This window comes from Rana temporaria, chromosome 4, assembly GCF_905171775.1.
Source record: "Rana temporaria chromosome 4, aRanTem1.1, whole genome shotgun sequence".
NCBI classification, from domain to species: domain Eukaryota; kingdom Metazoa; phylum Chordata; class Amphibia; order Anura; family Ranidae; genus Rana; species Rana temporaria.
The window spans coordinates 26,176,975-26,200,880 of record NC_053492.1 but is presented as its reverse complement, the minus strand read 5'-3'; the positions used below and the strand labels follow the sequence as shown (position 1 = coordinate 26,200,880).

The 23,906-nt window shown below is 40.3% G+C and overlaps 1 protein-coding gene, 1 long non-coding RNA gene and 1 other non-coding gene across 3 annotated transcripts; 2 read left to right on the top strand and 1 right to left on the bottom strand.

Annotated features, from left to right (window-relative positions):
- Positions 1 to 6,160: 6,160 nt before the first annotated feature.
- Positions 6,161 to 6,243, top strand: TRNAL-UAA. The gene has a single exon. It is a non-coding gene; the product is annotated as a tRNA-Leu (tRNA).
- A 5,792-nt stretch (positions 6,244 to 12,035) lies between these two features.
- On the top strand, positions 12,036 to 17,462 carry LOC120936045. The gene is made up of 8 exons (XM_040348145.1): positions 12,036 to 12,228; positions 12,347 to 12,394; positions 12,467 to 12,532; positions 13,046 to 13,144; positions 13,240 to 13,368; positions 13,536 to 14,206; positions 14,544 to 14,677; positions 15,328 to 17,462. The coding sequence occupies exons 1-8, from the start codon at positions 12,193 to 12,195 to the stop codon at positions 15,534 to 15,536; spliced, it is 1,392 nt and encodes a 463-aa protein (XP_040204079.1). The 5' UTR covers positions 12,036 to 12,192; the 3' UTR covers positions 15,537 to 17,462.
- Positions 17,194 to 18,131, bottom strand: LOC120936047. The gene is made up of 2 exons (XR_005748580.1): positions 17,842 to 18,131; positions 17,194 to 17,673 (listed from the first exon to the last, which is right to left on the bottom strand). It is a non-coding gene; the product is annotated as an uncharacterized LOC120936047 (long non-coding RNA).
- Between the last annotated feature and the right edge of the window lie 5,775 nt (positions 18,132 to 23,906).

Genomic DNA, 23,906 nt, shown 5'->3' with positions numbered 1-23,906 from the left:
GACGGTGTAAGACACTTACACCTGTCGGATCTTAGGGATATCTATGCGTAACTGTTTCTCTGAATCAGGCACATAGATACGACCGTCGGAACTCAGAGATACGACGGTGTATCAGGAGATACGCCGTCGCATCTCTTTCTGAATCCGGCCCATTGTTTTCAATGAGGCTGGTTCACATATGTCCAATGCATTCGCACTGCGCATTGCCGAAAAAAGTGTGCGTTTTCTAGGCATTGCGGTGCGGCTCAGGTGCGAATTCAGGCCCATTATCTTCTATGGGCACGCAGCTGATTCGCAGATGTGTTCATTTCTCTTCAGGATTTGTCTCATTCACCTCAATACACTTCCCCCCTCCCTTCTCCCAGGTCTCCAAATTCACATCTAAAACGGAGCTGATCTGCTGAACACTTCTCTTATCTCTCTGCAGAGATAAGAGAGCTGAAATTCGCATGGCACAAGTGTAAATCCAGCCTTAGAGGGGAAATGGAAGGAAAAGGTAAGTGAGCCAACAATGCACTAGCTTAAAGGAACCTAATTAGAAAATAAAAAACAAACCTTTACAACGCCTTTAAGGTGCCCTGTCCCTCAAAACTGGGGTAAAGCATTGGGTAAGTTAGGCAGCCGCGAGGCCCCTGTGAGTGCAAGGCCTTAGGCGACCTCCTAATTTGCCTAATTAAAGAGCCGTTGTTAAGAAAAATAATATAACTTGTACAATTGCTGCTCAAGTCATTCGAAGATATGAAATCCTTTCCACTTCAAACTGCAGATGCTAAACTTTCTAAACTTAAAACAAAATTCAATACAATAGGAATTTACTGTAGCTTGTTTAGTAAAAGACCCCTAAAAGGTTAACTATTGCTAACGTGATGCCGACCCTGCGGCTTCCCACATCAGAGATCTGAGAGTTCACCAGGTGGTTAGAAAACCAGCCCCTGCCAGACAGAAAACAGGATGTGAAAAATACGAGATGAAACCAACAGTTATCTGTTCAGAACAGAAAAAAAGATTGGAATCTGCAACAAGTTTCACGGAATAGTGATGGGAAGTTTGGATCTTTTATGTGAATCGGTTCAATTCCAACTGTTCATCGAAATAAACTGATTCATGAATCGATTCTTCTCTTCACTTGTTGAGTCTGCTGACAAGCAAGTGAATCGAGGCTTTGGATCTGACTCAGAGGCGGCTCTAAGCTTTGTGAAGCCTAATGCTGGCCATACACTCCACGAAAAATCGTCCGAAAGAACTTTCGAAAAACGAAAGTTCTTTCGTGAGTGCAAACGATAGCGCCATCATGTAATGGGCGATAAATCATTCAGTGGACATAAAAAAAAAAAAAATGGTTCGTTTTTTTTACATATACCTAGTGCAGAAAGTTCTGACAGGAAACACATTAACCTTCCGATTTATCGTTCGTTTGGCAGAAAATTTCCAAACTTGTCCTTCGTTTTTTCGGCTCAAAAACGTCCAAACAATTTTCGATTTTGTGCCCATTAACTGGCCGAAAAACGAAAGATCTTTCTTTACGACCGATTTTCAGCCGAATTTTCGCATAGTGTATGGCCAGCATTAGGCAAAACGTAGACATGAGTCCCCACTCACATCCATAATGGGAAAAATAATTCAAGCAAGAAAAATGGCTGCCGAAAATGCATGGATCTAGCACACAGGTGATCAGCACCACTTCCAGGGCACCCTCCTCACCCCTCAGACATATTCAGCCATACTGGCTGCATTTGAGGGGGCAAACTGGCTGAATTTGAGGGAGAAAACTGGCTGAATTTGAGGGGGCAAACTGGCTGCATTTGAGGGGGCAAACTGGCTGAATTTGAGGGGGCAAACTGGCTGAATTTGAGGGGGCAAACTTGCTGTATTTGAGGGGGCAAACTGGCTGCATTTGATGGGCAAACTGGCTGAATTTGAGGGGGCAAACTGGCTGTATTTGAGGGGGCAAACTGGCTGCATTTGATGGGCAAACTGGCTGAATTTGAGGGGGCAAACTGGCTGTATTTGAGGAAGCAAACTGGCTGAATTTGAGGGGGCAAACTGGTGGCATTTGAGGGAGCAAACTGGCTGAATTTGAGGGGGAAAACTGGTGGCATTTGAGGGAGAAAACTGGCTGAATTTGAGGGGGCAAACTGGTGGCATTTGAGGGAGCAAACTGGCTGAATTTGAGGGGGCAAACTGGTGGCATTTGATGGGACAAACTGGCTGCATTTAATTGAGCAAACTGGCGGAATTTGAGGGGGCAAACTGGCTGAATTTGAGGGAGCAAACTGGCTGCATTTGAGGGAGCAAACTGGCTGGATTTGAGGGAGCAAACTGGTTGAATTTGAGGGGGCAAACTGGCTGAATTTGAGGGAGCAAACTGGCTGAATTTGAGGGAGCAAACTGGCTGAATTTGAGGGAGCAAACTGCCTGCATTTGAGGGAGGAAACTGGCTGAATTTGAGGGGGCAAACTGGCTGCATTTGAGGGGGCAAACTGGTGGCATTTGAGGGAGCAAACTGGCTGCATTTGAGGGGGCAAACTGGCTGCATTTGAGGGGGCAAACTGGCTGCATTTGAGGGAGCAAACTGGCTGCATTTGAGGGGGCAAACTGGTGGCATTTGAGGGAGAAAACTGGCTGAATTTGAGGGGGCAAACTGGTGGCATTTGATGGGACAAACTGGCTGCATTTAAGGGAGCAAACTGGCTGAATTTGAGGGGGCAAACTGGCTGAATTTGAGGAGGCAAACTGGCTGCATTTGAGGGAGCAAACTGGCGAAATTTGAGGGGGCAAACTGGTGGCATTTGAGGGACCAAACTGGCTGAATTTGAGGAGGCAAACTGGCTGCATTTGAGGGAGCAAACTGGCGAAATTTGAGGGGGCAAACTGGTGGCATTTGAGGGAGCAAACTGGCTGAATTTGAGGGGGCAAACTGGTGGCATTTGATGGGACAAACTGGCTGCATTTAATTGAGCAAACTGGCGGAATTTGAGGGGGCAAACTGGCTGAATTTGAGGGAGCAAACTGGCTGGATTTGAGGGAGCAAACTGGTTGAATTTGAGGGGGCAAACTGGCTGAATTTGAGGGAGCAAACTGGCTGAATTTGAGGGAGCAAACTGCCTGCATTTGAGGGAGGAAACTGGCTGAATTTGTGGGGGCAAACTGGCTGCATTTGAGGGGGCAAACTGGCTGCATTTGAGGGAGCAAACTGGCTGAATTTGAGGGGGCAAACTGGCTGCATTTGAGGGGGCAAACTGGTGGCATTTGAGGGAGCAAACTGGCTGCATTTGAGGGGGCAAACTGGCTGCATTTGAGGGGGCAAACTGGCTGCATTTGAGGGGGCAAACTGGTGGCATTTGAGGGAGCAAACTGGCTGCATTTGAGGGAGCAAACTGGCTGCATTTGATGGGCAAACTGGCTGCATTTGATGGGCAAACTGGCTGAATTTGAGGGGGCAAACTGCCTGCATTTGATGGGCAAACTGCCTGCACTTGATGGGCAAACTGGCTGCATTTGAGGGGGCAAACTGGCTGCATTTGAGGGGGCAAACTGGCCGTATTTGAGGGGGCAAACTGGCTGCTTTTGGGGGGGCAAACTGGCTGTATTTGAGGGGCAAATTGGCTGCATTTGATGGGCAAACTGGCTGCATTTGATGGGCAAACTGGCTGAATTTGAGGGGGCAAACTGGCTGTATTTGAGGGGGCAAACTGCCTGCATTTGAGGGAGCAAACTGGCTGAGTTTGAGGGGGCAAACTGGTGGCATTTGATGGGACAAACTGGCGGCAATTGATGGGCACAGTGGCTGCGTTTGATGGCACAGTGGCAGCAATTGATGGGCACAGTAGCTGCGTTTGATGGGCACAGTGGCTGCAATTGATGTTTTTTTTTTCAGTTTGTTTGCGCCCCCCCAAAAATTTTGAGCACCAGCCTCCACTGCTACAAGGGGAGCAGGCTGTTGCAATGTTCTCACCATTTGTTACGTCTCTGAACATAGAAATAAAAGATTTTGCGAGTCTTTTTTTTTACGGGATGCTGGATGTTATGACATTGTTATACGTGTTTCTAGCTGGCCGCTGCACAAAACACAAAACTTTGATGTTATCTTGGCTTGGAGAGCATCCTGTAGCTGGTGCCCATTGGGACCTTCAGAACAGGAGTGAGTTCACTGCAGAAGTTTCACCTTCCTCAGAAGAAAAATACACCCGGCCCTTAGATCCTCTCCTATCCCCATCATATAATCTGATGCTGCCTGAGGGGAGGCATGGATCTGTCTCATAACGCCAGTCATGCCAAACCTGTAGCCAAAGCCTGTCTGTCTATTAAAAATAAGAACCAAATAAAGCACTAGCAAAAAAATTGGGTTAAAATACAGGAAACACAAATACGAAGAGACCCACAGTGGCCAAATAAACGTTGAATTTCAAGTAGAAAACAAATTTTACCGGTTGCTTTGGGCACCAAAGGCTTGTTGGTCCTTAACCACTTCAGCCCCGGACCATTTGGCCGCCCAAAGACCGGAGCACTTTTTGCGATTCGGCACTGCGCCGCTTTAACTGACAATTGCGCGGTCGTGCGACGTGGCACCCAAACAAAATTGACGTCCTTTTTTCCCCACAAATAGAGCTTTCTTTTCTTTTTCTTTTCTCTATTTGATCCTCTGCGTTTTTTTTTTTTTTTGTGCTATAAACTAAAATAGAGCGACAATTTTGAAAAAAAAACAGCAATATTCTTTACTTTTTTGCTACAATAAATATCCCCCAAAAAAATAAAAAAAATGTTCCTCAGTTTAGGCCGATACATATTTTACGTTACACCGCCGCAAGTTTACAGCGTAAGTGCCTGATTCACAAAGCTCTTACCTGTGAACTTGCGGCGGTGTAACGTAAATCCGCTCGGCGCAAGCCCGCCTAATTCAAATGGGGCGGGCACCATTTAAATTAGGCGCGTTCCCGCGCCGAACGTACTGCGCATGCTCCGTCGGGAAAATTACCCGACGTGCATTGCGCTAAATGACGTCGCAAGGACGTCATTGGTTTCGACGTTAACGTAAATGGCGTCCAGCGCCATTCACGGACGACTTACGCAAACAACGTGAAATTTTAAATTTCGATGCAGGAACGACGGCCATACTTAACATTGCTTAGACCACCTAGAGGGCATGCTTAGTTTTACGCGACGCATCTCTACGGAAACAACGTAAATTTAGATCGACGGGCAAATCGGACGTTCGTGAATCGCCGTAACTAGTCATTTGCATATTCTACGCCGGCCGCAATGGAATCGCCACCTAGCGGCCGGCCTAGAATTGCAGCCTAAGATCCGACGGTGTAACACAGTTACACCTGTCGGATCTTAGGGCTATCTATGCGGAACCTGATTCTATGAATCAGGCGCATAGATACGACAATCGTATCTCAAAGATACGACAGCATATCAGGATATACGCCGTCGTATCTCTTTTATGAATCTGGCCCATAGCATCTACAAAATAGGGGATAGTTTTATGGCATTTTTTTTTATATATTTTTTTTTTACTAGTAATGTCGGCGATCAGCGTTTTTTTTATCGCGACTGCGACATTATGGCGGACACATCGGACACTTTTGACACCATTTTGGGACCGTTGTCATTTTTACAGCGATCAGTGCTATACAAATGCACTGATTACTGTAAAAATTACACTGCCAGTGAAGGGGTTAACCACTAGGTGTCGCTGAAGGGGTTAGGTGTGTCCTGGGGAGTGATTCTAACTGTTAGGGGGCGTGGCTAAGAGTGACGTGTCACTGATCGCTGCTCCCGATGAGAGGGAACAGACGATCAGTGACATGTCACTAGGAAGAACGGGGATATGTTGTGTTTACACTGACATCTCTCCGTTCTTCAGCTCTGTGACCCGATCGCGGGACACCGGCGGACATCGGGTCCATGGGTCTCGTGGGCACGGTCACGGAGCTCGCGACAGGGTCACTAACGTGCCGGCGGCGGCACGTACGCGACCACACGTCGGCAAATAAAAGGGGATGTATATATACGCCCATTTGCCCAGCCGTGCCATTCTGTCGACGTGCGGCGGTCGGCAAGTGGTTACGCGCATCTGGAAACTACCACTCAGCAGCAGCTGGAAAAGAGTACAAAACTCAACAATACCTCAGGATGGCCACTGTAAGATATCAACACCAGGATGGCCGAGTGGTTAAGGCGTTGGACTTAAGATCCAATGGATGTATATCCGCGTGGGTTCGAACCCCACTTCTGGTATGAGTTTTTAATTTGTTGAGAAATACGTCAGTCGGCTTCATCCTCAATCTAGATTGATGACAATTCAGAATACGTTATTTATACCAAAAGGCAATGGTGGGCACATATGAGAAATTACAATTTTCGTTTCCATTACAATTTTTTTATTTATTTTTTCACCTATGCTGGACCTGTTTTTGTACCAAATAAAGTACCAATCATTATCCTCATTATTTTATGTGTTTTTTTTACAGTAACAAAAAAATAGACTGTAGGATGAAGGAAACAAATTTAAGTTTTACAAAATTTTTATTTACATTTTTTTTAAATTTAAATTGTTTTTATTACAATTTTTGAATTTAAGTTTTACAAAATGTTTACAACATTTTTATTTACATTTTTTATTTTTATTTTTTTTAACCACTTCAGACTCCACCAACCAACACAAGACTTGCTCACGTATTATTTCCCTATAACGTCTTTGCTATGGTTTCGCATCATTTGTGTTTTTTTTTTTTTTTTTTTAATATATATATTAAATTCTTATTTCTTTATTCTTTTTCCATTACTCATCTTTGGGTGCCTAGTGCCCATCTTGTCATCAAAAGGTTACTAATACATCTGTGTCTCAGTGAAGATAAAAACCCTTCCCCCCCCCCCCTTCCCTTCCCATCCCTTCCGTCCCCTCCCAACCTCTCTCTTCCCTGTTAACACCGGCTTTCCACCTTCTCTATCCCTCCAGAACGCTAGCTCATACTGTTAAATTTAAATTGTTTTTATTTAAATTTTTACATACTTTGCAAAACAATTTGCAAATCATTCATAAAAATACAAAACATTCTCAAAATACACATAAATAATAATAATAATAATAAAAAAACATATAGGTACATAAATGGATCCATCCTCTAACATGCACTTACAAATTAATCTATACCGCAGCTTGTACTCTAAGGGCCTAATCCACAAAAGGGATACGCCGGCGTATCTACTGTTACGCCGTCGTATCCCTGTTTCTATCTATGGAACTGATCTACAGAATAGTTAGGCAGAAGATCCGACATGTGTAAGGGACTTACACTGTCGGATCTTAGGATGCAGTACCGCAGCCGCCGCTGGGGGCATTTCCCGTCGAAATGCCGCCTCGGGTATGCAAATTAGCACTTACGGAGATCCACGAAGCTTTTACGCTTCGTTTTTTCTCCGTAAGTATTAGTTTGCCGTCGCAAAATTAGGGCTGCTTTTACAAGGCCTAAACTGTTTACACCATGTAAAAGTAGACCCTTCTATCCCGCGTCACTGTCATTTAAAAAAAAAAAAAAAAAAAAATTTCCCGGCGCAACTCGTTTTTTTTTTTACGCCCGTCGCGATTCTCAAAACCCGGCGCAACGTAAAACCGCGCAAAGCACGTCGGGAAAATTACTTCAAGAGCATGCGCAGTACGTCCGGCGCGGGAGCGCGCCTAATTTAAATGGGACTCGCCCCATTAAATTAGGAACGCCTTGCGCCGGACGGATTTAAGTTACACCGCTCAAAATTTCTAGGTAAGTGCTTTGTGGATCGGGCACTTAGGTAGAGATTTTGCGGCGGTGTAACTTAAACGGGAAAAAATACGTTGCGCCGGGTTTTTGTGGATTAGGCCCTTAATTCTCCTGGGCCTTCCAAATAATAAACAAGAGAAAAAGAGAAACATGGAAGCAGGCCCATTCCCCCATCCCCACCCCTCCAAAAACACATCTCTATATGAATAACGTCACCACAAATCTATACCCCATCTTACCCATGTCTATTTATCTTTACTTTCGAGGGGGGGGGGGGGAGAGATTCTCATCTCCCAGTCCCCATTACCATCTTCCTTCCAATTATGCAAAAAAAAAAAAAAGAGGGGGGGGGGGGTAAAAATAAGTATTTTTTATTTTTTAAAGGTAAAAAATTTACATAACATTTTTCTGGTTACAGAATAAAGAATAACTGTTGCAAATACAGGACTGAGTGAACAGTGCTCACATATCTTCATTTACATTTTACATGTTATATTTTATAGTGACAAAAAAAATAGTCTGTAGGAAGAGTGAAAAATAAATAAAAGTATTTAAAAAAATTTATTTACATTTTTCTATTTTTTTTTTTAAGGTACATTTTATTGTACATATAAAAAAAAATTTACATAAACATTTTTCTGGTTACAGAATAAAGAAGAACTGTTGCAAATACAGGACTGAGTGAACAGTGCTCACATATCTTTATTTACATTGTACATGTTTTATTTTACATTAACAAAAAAAAAATAGACTGTAGGAAGAAGGAAAAAAAGAAAAGTATTTTAAGAGTTTTATTTACATTTTTTTTTAAGGGTAAATTTTATTGTACATATAAAAAAAAATGTACATAAAATGTTTCTGGTAATAAATACAGAATAAAGAATAATATAGAATAAATACAGAATAAAGAAGGACTGTTGCAAATACAGGACTGAGTGAACGGTGCTCACATATCTTTATTTACATTTTACATGTTCTATTTTTACAGTAACAAAAAAAATTGACTGTAGGAAGAAGGGGAAAAAAGAAAAGTATTTTAAAAGTTTTACTTACATTTTTTTTATGTAATTTTTATTGTACATATAAAAAAAATGGACATAACATGTTTCTGGTTACAGAATAAAGGAGAACTGTTGCAAATACAGGACTGAATAAAAAGTGCTCACATTTCTTTATTTACATGTTCTATTTTACAGTGACAAAAAAATAAATAGACTGTAGGAAGAAGGGAAAAAAAAAGAAAACTATTTTAAAAGTTTTATTTATATTTTTTTAATGGTACATTTTATTGTACATATAAAAAAAATGTACATAACATTTTTCTGGTTACAGAATACAGAAGTACTGTTGCAAATACAGGACTGAGTGAACGGTGCTCACATATCTTCATTTACATTTTACATGTTCTATTTTTACAGTAACAAAGAAAATAGACTGTAGAAAGAAGGAAAAAAAAGAAAAGTATTTTAAAAGTTTTACTTACATTTTTTTTAATGTAAATTTTATTGTACATATAAAAAAAAAATGTACATAACATTTTTCTGGTTACAGAATAAAGAAGAACTGTTGCAAATACACGACTGAGTAAACAGTGCTCACATATCTTTATTTACATTTTACATGTTCTATTTTACAGTTACAGTAACAAAAAAAATAGACTGTAGGAAGAGTGAAAAATAAATAAAAGTATTTCAAAAGTTTTATTTACATTTTTTTATTTTTATTTTTTTAAGGTAAATTTTATTGTACATATAAAAAAAATGTACATAACATTTTTCTGGTTACAGAATAAAGAAGAACTGTTGCAAATACACGACTGAGTGAACAGTGCTCACATATCTTTATTTACATTCTACGGGGCAGATCCACATACATACACTGCGCCCGGCGCAGATGTAAGATACGCTACGCCGCTGTAACTTACCTGGCTTTGGTTTGACTCCTCAACGAATTTGCGCCGTAAGTTACGGCGGCGTAGTGTATCTCTCGCGGCGGAATTCAAATTGGGCGGGTAGGGGGCGTGTTTCATTAAATGAAGCGCTTCCCCGCGCCGAACAAACTGCGCATGCGCCGTCCGTAAAAACTCCCAGGGTGCATTGCTCCAAATGACGTCGCAAGTACGTCATTGTTTTCAACGTGTACGTAAATGGCGTCCAGCCCCATTCACGGACGACTTACGCAAACGACATAACATTTTTAAAATTAAACGCGGGAACGACGGCCATACTTAACATTGAGTACGCCACCATATAGCAGCTTTAATTATACGCCGGAAAAAGCCAAACGGAAACAACGTAAAAAAATGCGACGGCCGGTCATACGTTCGTGGATCGTCGGAAATAGCTAATTTGCATACTTGACGCGGATTACGACGTGAACGCCACCTGGCGGACGCCAAAAAATTGCATCTAAGATCCGACGGCGTACGAAGACGTACGCCTGTCGGATCTAACACAGATGCCGTCGTATCTTGTTTTGTGGATACCAAAACAAAGATACGACGCGCAAAATTCGAAATTACGCGGCGTATCAAGAGATATGCCGCATAATTTCTTTGAGGATCTGCCCCTACATGTTTTATTTTACAGTAACAAAAAAAAAATAGGAAGGAAAAAAAGAAAAGTACCGTATTTATCGGCGTATACCGCGCACTATTTTGCCCTGAAAATCAGGGCAAAATCGTGGGTGCGCGATATACGCCGATACCCGCTTTCCCGCCATGAGTTTGAATACTGCGCCCGCATATAGCGAGCGCACTACACTCGTGAATCTTCGGCCAGTCTCGGCGCCTCTCGTACTGACGTCCTGACGTCCTGAGCGTACAGGACGTCAGTGCGAGAGGCGCCCGAGCCTGCCCGAAGATTCACGAGTGTACTGCGCTCGCTATATGCGGGCGCAGTATTCAAAGTCGTGGCGGGAAACGAGCGGGAGGACGCCGCCGAAGATGGACACCGGACCCGCCGAAGATGGACACCGGACCCGCCGAAGATGGACGCCCGACCCGCCGAAGACGGACGCCGGACCCGCCGAAGACGGACGCCGGACCCGCCGAAGAGGACACCCGACGAGGCCGCAGAAGGACGCCGGACCCGACGAGGCCGCAGATGGACGCCGCGCAAGACATCAAAACTGTAAGTACAAAACAACAAAAAATCTTTTTTTCCCACAGGATTGGGGGCCACTTTGGGGGTGCGCGGTATACGCCAGAGCGCGTTATACCGCGATAAATACGGTATTTTAAAAGTTTTATTTACATTTTTTTTTTTAAAGGTAAATGTTATTGCACATTTACATTTTACATGTTTTATTTTATATTTAAAGGTTTAGTTTTAAATGGCAGTACGCAGATAAAGTTTAAATACCGGACAACCCCTCCTCCCTAAAAATGTTAAAAACATTAAATTAAATCAACTGATCTTTAAATACTCCCCTTTGCAAAAAAAAAAAGCATATACATGCACACAATAAATAAATAAGAAATAAGTAAAATAATAAAAAAAAACATATATATATATATATATATATATATATATATATATATATATATATATATATACATATATATATATATATATATATATATATATATATATATATATATATATATATACATGTATAAAATATTTATTGTATTTCTTATTGTTTTATTTAGGGTTTGTGTATGTGCCCTTTTTTTTTTATTTAGGGTGTGTGTGTTTGTGCTTCTTTTTTTTCCCTTGTCAAGCAAATTTCACCTTTAGCAGATCAATAAGCCTTGCACTTCAATCACTCTGCTTATCCCTTTTACATTTCTATGGGGAGGTGTACATTTACTGTTGATTTCTGTTTTCTGTACACACTAGTCATTGGAAAATCTTGAAGTATTTGTATTATCTGTAATAGTTTAAGAGGATTAGTAGTTTTCTCATAGGAAGTCACTAGGGTCCTGCATTTCTGGTACGATCCATGGGTATTTTCTGTGCTTATTGAAAATATTCCCAGCATGAGAAAATAAAACTACTGTAGCCACCATTTCTAAGCACTGCAAGCTGCAATCTATTACATTGGGGTCAATTCACAAAGATAAACGTTATCGCTTTCACCTAGTAGATAAATTACCGCCCCTTATCTAACGCTAGTAACCATGGTATTCACGAAAGCTTCAATCGTTATTTAATGTAGTCGTTATGGTTGTCAACTGACTCGTTATCCAATCGTTATGGTTACGTTTCTAACGTAAATCTCATTTAGAAGAACGGTATTCTAACGAATCAATCGGAGAGATGCATTCTGGGAGCAGAAGAGGAGGAGAATAGTTCATCCTAACCACGTGTTTCCTCTGTAATTGCGTCCTTTGACCCGGATCTGGAAAAGTAAATAAAAGAAAACACACCTGGAGCTCGAGCGCGTGGTGTGGGTGGAAAAAACAGCAGCAGCAGCAGCAGAAAACATGAGGCCGAGTCTAAGATCGCTGTTTGAGCAAATTGTAAGTATAAATCTGTGTTGTAATTTACAGCCAGGGAGGACTGGAGGGCGGCTTGTGTTTGAGGGGTTGACGGAAGAATGTATAGTTAGGATAAAATTAATGTATATTTTATTTCCAGGTTAATTCGCCCATCGAACAGTCAGAAGAACATTCAAGCTCCAATGAGGTGTGTATATAGATATTTGGCAGATAAGTTTTTGCATTGTAGCTTACTAACCTTTTTTTTTTTTTAAATTAGGAAAATGACAATAATGGATCTGTCAAGTCAGTGGGTCATGTACCCGGAAATCTAGCTGCTATGGTGGTAAGTGAGCCGCAATTCTTTCTGTCCCTCTTGCTCGAGATCTCCCTGTTTTAACCCCTTTTTTTAGAAGTACAATATTATAAAATAACTTGATTAACGAGACTCTCTCTCTCTCTGTGTGTGTGTGTGTGTGTGTGTGTGTGTGTGTGTGTCTCTCTCTCTCTCTCTCTCTCTCTCTCTCTCTCTCTCTCTCTCTCTCTCTCTCTGTGTGTGTGTGTGTGTGTGTGTCTGTCTGTGTCTCTCTCTCTCTCTCTCTCTCTCTCTCTCTCTCTCTGTCTGTCTGTCTGTCTGTCTGTGTCTCTCTCTCTCTGTGTGTGTCTCTCTCTTTCTCTCTCTTTCTCTTTTTCTCTTTCTCTTTCTTTCTCTCTCTTTCTCTTTCTTTCTCTCTCTTTCTCTTTCTCTTTCTCTCTCTTTCTTTCTCTTTCTCTTTCTCTTTCTCTTTGTCTGTCTGTCTCCCTCTCTGTCTCCCTTGTATCTTATTTTAAAACCTAGAATTATTCTTGTAATTCATAGCGCACCCAAAAAAAAAATATGACGGTAGATACTAAAGATAAATCACAGACATCATCGAAGCCTAAGAAACCTGATTCCAAGGCACAGACCACTCCTCCTGTAAGTATTCCCACTCATGATTTGATGCACCTCACTCGACATGTAATGTTTACTCCTAAGTGACTTTTGTTATTTGTTGTATAATTTCTCTGCAGGGGAATATTAACTCACTTAAAAAACGAAATAAAAGAAAAAATTCAGAAAAGGAACGCAAAAAGGAGACACCGTCACCCAAGGATGTGGGTCCATCCAAATTTACGGAAACATTTGGGGAATGTATTAAGGTAGGCATCTAATGTTTATTAAAGTCTGCAAATTGTCAACTTAATCTCAAATGAATGTCTTCTCATATCTTCTTGTCTGCTTTTTTTCATTCACTCTGAGTTGTGTCGTTGTTTTAAGCTAGCTTCACGATATAGAAATCAAAAAAATTGTGATTGTTTTCATGCAGATCAAAACTGCGTATGATACCGCACAAAAATCAACATCAGAATCACAACAAAGACACAAATCAACAAAATCGACGCATGAAGATTACAAGCAATCCAAAACATACCCAAAAGCTAAGCACCAAAAGCAGCAGCCTGAGTTTGGTAAGAGCAATTTCCACCATCAAGACAAATCTGAATGTAGAGTTAGTAAAGCAAGCAAGTCCCATCCAGAACCTAGACCACCCATGGAATCATCTCAGCAATCACTATTCTCTACTGAAGTGCCAAAAAAGATCTCCAAGCCAGCAAGGTCAGATGTCATCATGTCATCTAATCCTGCCTCGCCAGTGTTAATAGACGGAGAAGAATTTTCGACAGAGAGTGAATCTGAGAATCCAGCAGTTCGTCAAGGCAAAAAAATCCTTAAGGAAAAAAAGCGAATCCGAAATCGAAAATTCACATTCCATGAAAACCTAGTCTTAATTGAGAACCTTGTTCCACATTTTCACAAGCTCCTTGGAAACAGAGCAGCTGCTACGGAGTCAGCATGGAAAAACACAATCTGGAAGCAAATTGCAGATGCAGTTACGAGTGTGGGTGTCTCTCCACGATCAGCAGATAACGTACGTAAGCGGTACCAGGACATTCGGCTTCTACTAAGGCGCAAGATTTCGGATGAAAACAAGAGCAGGTAATAACAGAGCTCAAAACTTCAACTCGTCCCCTTGCAATTGATGAATGAAAATTGTGTGTGGGTGAGTGGAAATACAGGGTGTGATCTTTAACCACTGTCCGTTTCCTCCACCCGCTTCTTGGATAGTCACGGTAGGGGTTAGGTGGGGTGACTGGTGGCGAGTTAGACACTCTTATGGTCTGACTAATAGCTCAGGACTTGAAATTTGTGAGCCCTGATTTAAAAACAATGTTTACTTTGATGTTGTGGTATTTTCTGTCCAATTTCAGGCATGCATGTTTGATTGTTGTATTAATGATCTTAGTTCTAACATCTATTTATCTTATAATTCAAGAAAAGCAACAGGGGGTGGCCCTGAGAAGAAAATAGTTTACCACCAGTATGAAGAGTTACTGCGTCCATACATAGATCTAGATTCCATTGTTGGCATCAAGGCTGGTTTTGATACCTCGAGGCACCATGAAAACGGTGAGAAATCCAAACATTTAACATGTTCTCATATACTTCCATCTTGTATCTTCAAGATAACCAACTGGTGCACAATTGTGTGTGTTTAAATGTTTTTAAAATGGTTTAAATCTTTCTCAAAGTAATTTTTTTTAATAAAAAATGTTGATCGCCAGTAGCTATCCGGTTAACCATTTTGTTTTAAATTTATTTGGAAGAGGGTGCTGACAAAAGGCAGTTAGTGTCAGAAGCAGAAATTGAAAGTGACCACTCTTTGAATGCACAGCCGTCTGTCTACTTCCAGGTGGAGGATGATCCACCAAGCAACCCTGAGGAATCAATCACCCTTTTCCTAGAAGAATCTAGTCATGAAAATGCTAGTAATGTAAATGCTTCTGAAGTAATGCCAAACCCAACTGTGTCCAACCATATAACTTTAGATACACCCATCCTGGGTACTCCTGATGTGGTTGCTACTGAACCCCCAGAGTTAAGCAGACCTAGAGACAGAAGAACAATTTGTAGGACACGAAACATGGATAGGGAACAGTACCATTTTGATAGAGAACAGAGTGATAGATTTCATAGTGAACAACAAAATTTTAGAGAACAGCTCATGCAGAGATTGGATAACCTAAATAGTAACATATGCAAATCTAATATTCTCCTAGAGCAACATAATGCAGCTCAACACACCTATCGCCAGCAGAAGCTCTCCTTTATGGCCAAACTAACTGAACTCTTAGAAGCACATCTGCCATCTCCTGGTGAGCAATCTCATAATGCTCGGAATCTAACCAGCAGCAACCACAGCAGTTTTGTTTGTGAAAGTATTATCGAAAATGATGCTATTGATAATTTTACTATTCAGGATATTTAAATGTTATAAGAAGTACAATTTTTTTTTTTTAATACATTTCACATAATTCACAACTGAGTTTGAATTTAAAGAGCTTGCAAACATTTGTTCTTTAAATTTTTACTCAGTACGCAACATTGTTAAGTCATATATTGCCCAAAGTTGACTGCTATATAGATGCTTTTTCCAGTTAAATATGTCATTTGACCATGTCGTTGCAGATCTGTACCAAATATGTGTAATCAACATGACGTTTGTATTTGAGTTTTAGATGTTTCAATGGCCATCATTGATCAAGCTGGTTGGATGACCAATGAAACGTCTTTAGACAGTTATGTAGCTTTGATTTTATTTTCAATAGATATACAATTAATGTTATATGGGATTTTTTCTATGACATTATTGCCTCTGAAAACATTTCAAAAAAGGTTGAGAATTATGTGAAATCTATTTTTATCTATCAAGCATGTTCTAGTATTCATTACTGTTATCATTACGGTTTTCATAATTGTTTGTATATACACGTTGAAATGCAAGTGCAACAATATTGTCAAATATTTGTTTTAACATGTATATTTTTTGTTCAAAAGCAGAACCATTTTTTTGTTGTAAGGCAAAAAAGTGGTAGGATTGTTGAAAAGTAGAAGTGAACTATCAATAATACTAGAGTTGAAGTTACAGAGTAGAGATATAATTCATCAGCACTACATAAAATCATCAATCATATTCGTTTAATAGGAGAATACATCACATAACATCACGTCTACGCATTTGAAACAGACACCCTTTGTCACAGCAGAAAATGTGACAGGTTTGTCATGCTTTTCTTCCGTCAGGAAGGCACACTATTGGATCTAAATTTTTTTTTTTTATATTTTATCCACGTGGATGTAAATTATTGATATTTTCACTCAAGTGCTTGGATTTGTATCTGTACTCTGTGACTAAAATGCGCCATCCATTGTTGTTGTCACAGCAAGGACCATGTTTCTCTGTGTGGTTTGCAAAAGTAATGTGTATTTTCTCCTATGAAGAATAAAGCAAAGTAGCTGATAATTGCAATCTCGATATCACCTGTGTTTCTGTAAAGTTTAAAACAAAATATACATATTTTAGTTGCTGACGTCGTCTTCTTCGCCGGTAGTTTGATTCATATTAAAAAAACAAACATCCAAATGGTTGCATACTCCATCTTGCCCAACCATATATTTTTGATGTTGTGTTGGCTGTAATTTGACTTCTGTTACTTTTGAAACCACATGTTATTGGTATGGAATGTAGGTATCATTTCCTGACTAATGAGGTTAAAAATGTTTCTGCAATTTGTAGACAACCGCTATTCCATCTTTCAAATGCCCTGCGTGGAATAGTTAACATTTTAACTAACGTGCATTGTTTCTCAGTAATGAAATGAGTAATGGTAACTGCGGTGTGGGGTGGAGAGGAGAAATTAAAATATATGTAACATTTGGGGTAATGGTAGATGACTATAGGCAACCAAAGGTAGAGTTAAGTGACCAGTGATGAAGGTGATGATATACAAAACAATAAATAACACCAAAAATATAATATTATGATTCAATTATTGTGTTATTTAATGGTTTGCATATCAACGGCTTCTTTACAGGTCACTTACTCTCCTTACCTTAGGTTGGCTATAGCCATCTGCCATTACGTCAATTGGTGGTATTTATTTTAGTTTTATTTCATTTCTCCCCTCTCCCACACAACGCAGTTAACAGCACTCATTTCATTCACCATCTTTCTGGCAAGGACATGGTTTCAGGCAACTGCAGCATTTCAACTGTCTTTGGCACACAGTTCGGTCTTCTATTTTATTGCTTCTCACTAATGTCAAAAAAATGTTGGTACTTATTAGCAGATGAACAGAATTTTTGCGTGTATAACCCACACTTACACTTGTTGCAATAAAGAATTCAAACACAATTTAGATTTTGTAGAAGACTTTTAAGTGAAACTTTTATTTTATATGTTTGAAACTGTTAATGTTCAATGTTTTACAAGATAAAAAATAAATGCAAAAGAAGTAAAACAAAGTGAAAATACAAAAACAAAATAAAGAATCATTTTTTTGCAATTTTTGTACTCTTGTCTTAATTTTATGTTAGTTCTCCAAAGTTTTTAGAGTTGAGTTAACCTGAAATCATAAAAAAAACATCATTGGTTAAGATTTGACATTGATAAACAAGATCAGCCCAAATAATTCATTTTACAGCATGTCTGTCTCTTCAACTTAATAATGCAAGTTTGTGATCATTTCTGATGATGTTTGGAAAATTAAAAACATGTTACGGTGGTTTATTACCTGAAAAATAGTTTGTAATCAGTTTACTTCTTGCTGCGTTTCCCCTGTGATCATTTTCCACTGGAATTGTGGGCATGTCATCCTCCACTGTGGTGTCTAGTTCCTCTTGTAGTCCTCCATGCCTTGCAATGTTATGGAGAATGCTGCATGCTAGGAACATATCAGCTACCTTACTGGGGGAATACTGAAGGAATCCACCAGACAAGGACATGCAACGGAAACGGCTCTTTAGGACACCAAAGCATCTTTCGATAACCACTCTTGTTTTTGTATGAGCAACATTGTAAGCTGCCTCTGAAGGAGAGGATGGCCTGTTGATAGGTGTTAAGAGCCATGGTAGACAGGGGTAACCAGCATCTCCTATAAATTTTAAAACAATATAAATTTATTTGTAAGTATAGAAGAAATCATGCTAAATCACATGATGTAGTGGCCAATTGTGTGGTCATTTTAGAAAATTTTCCATTGTTAGTCACATATGGATAACATACGTCTAATAAAGCACATTTTAAAATTATTTGGGGGGCAAGGTTCTGGATTTGTACTTTTGATTGAGCATTAATGGTACTTAACTCACAACACAACAGCATACCACAGTTGTGGGCCATGATTACTGTAGTGCATGTGAATGTTATTAAAAAAAAACATGCTGGAGGAAAAGTCTGCCTGTCATAAATATTTCAATACTATAGTGCAGACCTCATATGGGACTATAACGGAGAACCAGAGGGACATGTCTCTTTCATGTACAATACATATGCACAATGGGGGGGGGGGGGTGATTGTTGTGCTTGGTAGTGCTGCTTGATGTTATGCATATTGGGGGGTTAACCGAAGGGATAGTGTTGAACTCCCAGATTTAAATATTAACTATACATTCAAGTAAATCAACTACTGACACAATTGTTGCATCTTATGCTGCAATCATTTACATATAGGTACTGTACTTAATTCTGGTGGGTGGCTTCTTTGGCACACCTTGGTCATGTGTGTTTTGATAAGTAGTTCCTAGCTCTCTCATGTGATGTCTTAATATGATAGTGTAATACATCACTTAAGCAAGCTTGAAGTAGTGACTACTTTTCAGTGCACACGGAACATGTGGAACAACAATACACCTCACATGAGAAAGGAAAGATTTGTGGACCTTGAACCAGGTGATAGCTAACTAAAAAGTACTTGAAAGTATTTTGGACATTTAAATTCTGAGTTTATTATTACATGTTTTTGAAATACTGATTAATGTAAAGCTGTTGAGCTGTCATGTTACTGATATAGCACTAATGTCAGTCTAGTATGGAATAAAAAAATAAATACGCATTTATAACTGGAAAACACACCATAAAATAAACAGTGGAGCACACTTACCCAGCAGCCATCCATTATTTTCTAAGTCCTTGTCCAGAGTATCATATATTCCCGATTGGCGCAATATATGGGCATCATGACAGGATCCTGGAAAGCCGGTGACAACATCACGGATTATGAGGTTTGAATCACAGATCACCTGGATGTTGAGGGAATGGTAAGCCTTACGGTTTCGGTAGATGTGCTCCTGTTCTGATGGGGGACATAATGGCACATGGGTGCAGTCTATTGCCCCAATGACATTGGGCATTCCTGCTAGGTCAAAAAAACCACGTTTTATTTGATCCCGCTCTTCACGTGACTTGCCCATATGAATGTATTTTGGAGCAAGTTGTCGCAGTGCTTGCAGGACCTCGACCAAGCAGCGGGAAAAACTGGGTTGTGAGATGCCAACAATCTCACCACTGACATGTTGGTATGAGGCCTTTCCTAAAAAATGAAGTACTGCCAAAAAACGCACAAGACCTGGTACTGCATTACTTCTCCGCGTGCGTGTTTCTAGGGCCAAGTGTATTTCATCATACAGGGAATATATCATGGGAGAGGATAATCTGAATTTGGCTATCACCTGGGTTTCAGAAAATTGATCCAAAAAGGTACGTGAACGAAATACACGTTTCTCTATCTGAACGACATTCTGACGTGTCCTTCTTCGCCTCTGGATCAGTTTCAGTTCAAATAGAGCACATCCAAATGGTTCCATCTTGCACAAAACTCCTAACAAAATTTACCACAAGCCTAAACTGCCAAAAAATTCCTCTCAACAAATGAAATATCGCCTGGGAAATGTCATAACGCCACCCTCAGGGAGGTGCTTATTTAACGATTGCTTAGCGATCGTTAATTGTCTAAAAAACCTTTGTGAATTGCACTTCTGTACATATTTAACGATTTGAGTCGTTAAAACAACGATCAATACGTTCAATAACGACTCAAAACTAAAAATATCGGTTCTGTGTAGTGAAACGTTATTTGATGATTTTTACAAGCGTTAAATCGTTTAGTGAATTGGACTTGATTCAATAACGTGTGAAATCGTTTACATAACGACCGGTATCGGCAAAAAAAGCTTTGTGAATTGACCCCATTGTATGTTCTTACTGTAGGTTTGAATATTTAAGAATATTAGTAGTATTTATAATAAAAAAAATTATGTATACATGCGAGTTAGGAAGCTTAGACTGCAAGTTCCCTGAAGGCAGGGGCTGATGTGAATGTACAATATGTAAAGTGCCATGTAAATTGTATATTACCTTAATACCTAAAATATAATATAAATCAATAAAATAAAATATAATACAATATCATTTCTACAATATATTAAAGTGATTGTAAAGCTTCGTTTTTTTTTTTTTTTTGCTTTTTATTTTTTAAATAACAAACATGTTATTCTTACCTATAATACCTAAAATATAATATAACACAATATAATTTCTATATTATATTAACCACTTCAGCCCCGGACCATTTTGCTGGTAAATGACTGGGCCACTTTTTGCGATTCGGCACTGCGTCGCTTTAACTGACAATTGCGCGGTCGTGCGACGTAGCTCCCAAACAAAATTGGCGTCCTTTTGTTCCCACAAATAGAAATTTCTTTTGGTGGTATTTCATCACCTCTGCGATTTTTATTTTTTGCGCTATAAACAAAAATAGAGCGCCAATTTTGAAAAAAAAAATGAATATTTTTTACTTTTTGCTGTAATAAATATCCCCCAAAAAATAGAAAAAAAAAATTTTTTTCCTCAGTTTAGGCCGATACGTATTCTTCTACATATTTTTCATTAAAAAAAAAATCGCAATAAGCGTTTATCGATTGTTTTGCGCACAATTTATAGCGTTTACAAAATAGGCGATAGTTTTATTGCATTGTTATTAATAATTTTTTTTTTACTACTAATGGCGGTGATCAGCGATTTTCTTTGTGACTGCGACATTATGGCGGACACATCGGACATTTTTGACACATTTTTGGGACCATCGTCATTTTCACAGCAAAAAGTGCTATAAAAATGCATTGTTTACTGTGAAAATGACAATTGCAGTTTAGGAGTTAACCACTAGTGGGCACTGTAGGGGTTAAGTGTGATATGTGTTATAACTGTAGGGGGGCGGGGCTGGATGTGTAACATCATTGATCGCCATTCCCTATATCAGGGAACAGACAATAAATGACACTGCCACAGTGAAGAACAGGGAAGGTGTGTTTACACACACACCTCTCCCCGTTCTTCAGCTCCTGTGACCAATCGCGGGACACTGGCGGCGATTGGGTCCGCGGTTAAGTATGGCCGTCGTTCCCGCGTACAATTTTTGAATTTTTTACATTGTTTGCGTAAGTTGTTCGCGAATAAGAATTTGCGTAGAATGACGTCACCATCGTAAGCATTGGCTTGTTCCGGTCAAATTTCGAGCATGCGCACTGGGATACCCCCAGGGACGGCGCATTCGCAGTTAAAAAAAAAACGTTGTTTACGTCGGGTCACGACGTATTTACATAAAACACGCCCCCAATACATCCATTTGAATTCCGCGCCCTTAAGCCGCCAGAGATACACTACGCCGCCGTAACTTACGGCGCGAATTCTTTGTGGATTCAAAATGAATAAGTTACGGCGGCGTAGTGTATCTTAGATACGCTGCGCCCGGCGTATAGATGCGCCGCTGTACGAGGATCTGCCCCAAAGTGTCTCACAAAAATAAGTACACCCCTCACATTTTTGTAAATATTTTATTCTTTTGACATACTGTATATAAGCATCAACTAGACCGTCAAATATCAAAAATTTCACATAGTTGAAAAGAAAGAGGTAGATTGTTGACTGTCAGTCTGATTAAAAACAAGGGGGCAGATCCACATAGATACGCTACGCCGCCGTACCTTACCTGGCGTTCTTTCAAATCCTCAAAGATTTTGCACCGTAAGTTACGGCGGCGTAGTGTATTTCTGGCGGCGGAATTCAAATCGGCGATTAGGGGGCGTGTTTCATTTAAATTAAGCGCATCCCCGCGCCGAATGAACTGCGCATGCTCTGTTTCGAAATTTCCCGCCGTGCATTGCGTGAAAATGACGTCGCACGGACGTCATTTTTTAAACTTAGACGTGACTTACGTCCATCCCGATTCACGGACGACTTACGCAAAAAAAAGAAAAAATTCTAATTTCGACGCGGGAACGACGGCCATACTTAACATGGCAAATCTAACTATACGCCGCAAAAAAGCAGCTTTAACTATACGCCGTAAAAAGCCGACTAGAGACGACGTAAGAGAATGCGACGGCCGCGCGTACATTCGTGGAACGTCGGAAAAAGCTAATTTGCATACCCGACGCGGAAAACTACGCAAACTCCACCCAGCGGACGCCGAAGTATTGCATCTACGATCCGAAGGCGTACGAAGCCGTGCGCCTGTCGGATCAAACTCAGATGCCGTCGTATCTTGGTTTGAGGATTCTAAACTAAATATACGACGCAGGAAATTTGAAAGTACGCCGGCGTATCAGTAGATACGCCGGCGTACTCTCACTGTGGATCTGGCCCACGGTGATTAACAAATCAGTAAAGCAAAAGTACATTTTAACCACTTAAGCCCCGGACCATTTGGCTGGCCAAAGACCAGAGCCATTTTTGCGATGTGTTGTCACATGAAAAGATAGAATAAAATATTTACAAAAATGTGAGGGGTGTACTCACTTTTGTGAGATACTGTATGAGTAATATATAAAGATATTTATTTATAAAATAAATATTTTTTATAAATACATGGTTTAATATATTTATTAACAATAGGAGAGGGTAAACCTGACTATGTTTAAATATGACCAAACCAAAAAACTGGAATATTGGGATTAAACACATTCTGCTGAGCACCCAAAATGCAAATTGGCCCGCTCTTTTCAAAAAGATTCAAGGTAAACAAATGACACCCAGGCTTTTCTTTCTGCTTGTTGTGTCTTCTTTTGTTCTTTGCACTTCCATTGTTGCCAGAGAGGCTTGTTTTATATTACACCTCTTGTACTTGCATGATTTCCATTTAGAACAGGTAACTACAGGGTACAGAAAATGTACTTTATTACAATGTATATCCACATACACAATCAGCACTTAAGCTCAAATATGTGTTTCAAATATTACCGTTTTTATCTACCTATAGCGCACACCGGCGTCGAGCGCGCACCCCTAATGTAGAAGGGAAATTCCTGGAAAAAAAAATTGAATTACTTACAGTTTTGGTGTCTTGTCCGGCGTCCATCGGCGGCCTTCTCCGGTCCGGCGTCCGGCTGCGGCCCTGGTGGTGTCCTCCCCGCCTCTCCCGCCATGTTGTTGAGCCGCTTCCCCGCTTCCCGCGCTGTGTTTGAACGCCGCCGCCGACATATACCAAGCGCAGTACACTCAGGCACGCTCAGCCACGCTCGGCTCCTCTCGATATATGTCGGCGGCCGGTTCAAACACAGCGCGGGAAGCGGGTATCAGCGTATATCACGCACCCACGATTTCCCCCTGATTTTAAGGGGAAAAAAGTGCGCGGTATACGCCGATAAATACGGTAAATACAATTTTGGTAAGTCGACTCCACACATGTCTTGGGAATGTTTTGGACATGGATCCACCACTTTCAACCAAGAAGATTATCCACAGCACTGCGTGTTTTCTGGAGTTCATTAGGAATGAGCTTTGGTTTGGAATTAACCTGGA

Coding starts and splice junctions, on each gene's coding strand:
- LOC120936045 (XM_040348145.1), top strand. CDS start 12,193: ATGAGGCCGAGTCTAAGATCGCTGTTTGAGCAAATT. Junction 12,395..12,466: donor AACATTCAAGCTCCAATGAG/GTGTGTATATAG, acceptor TTTTTAAATTAG/GAAAATGACAATAATGGATC. Junction 13,369..13,535: donor CATTTGGGGAATGTATTAAG/GTAGGCATCTAA, acceptor GTTTTCATGCAG/ATCAAAACTGCGTATGATAC.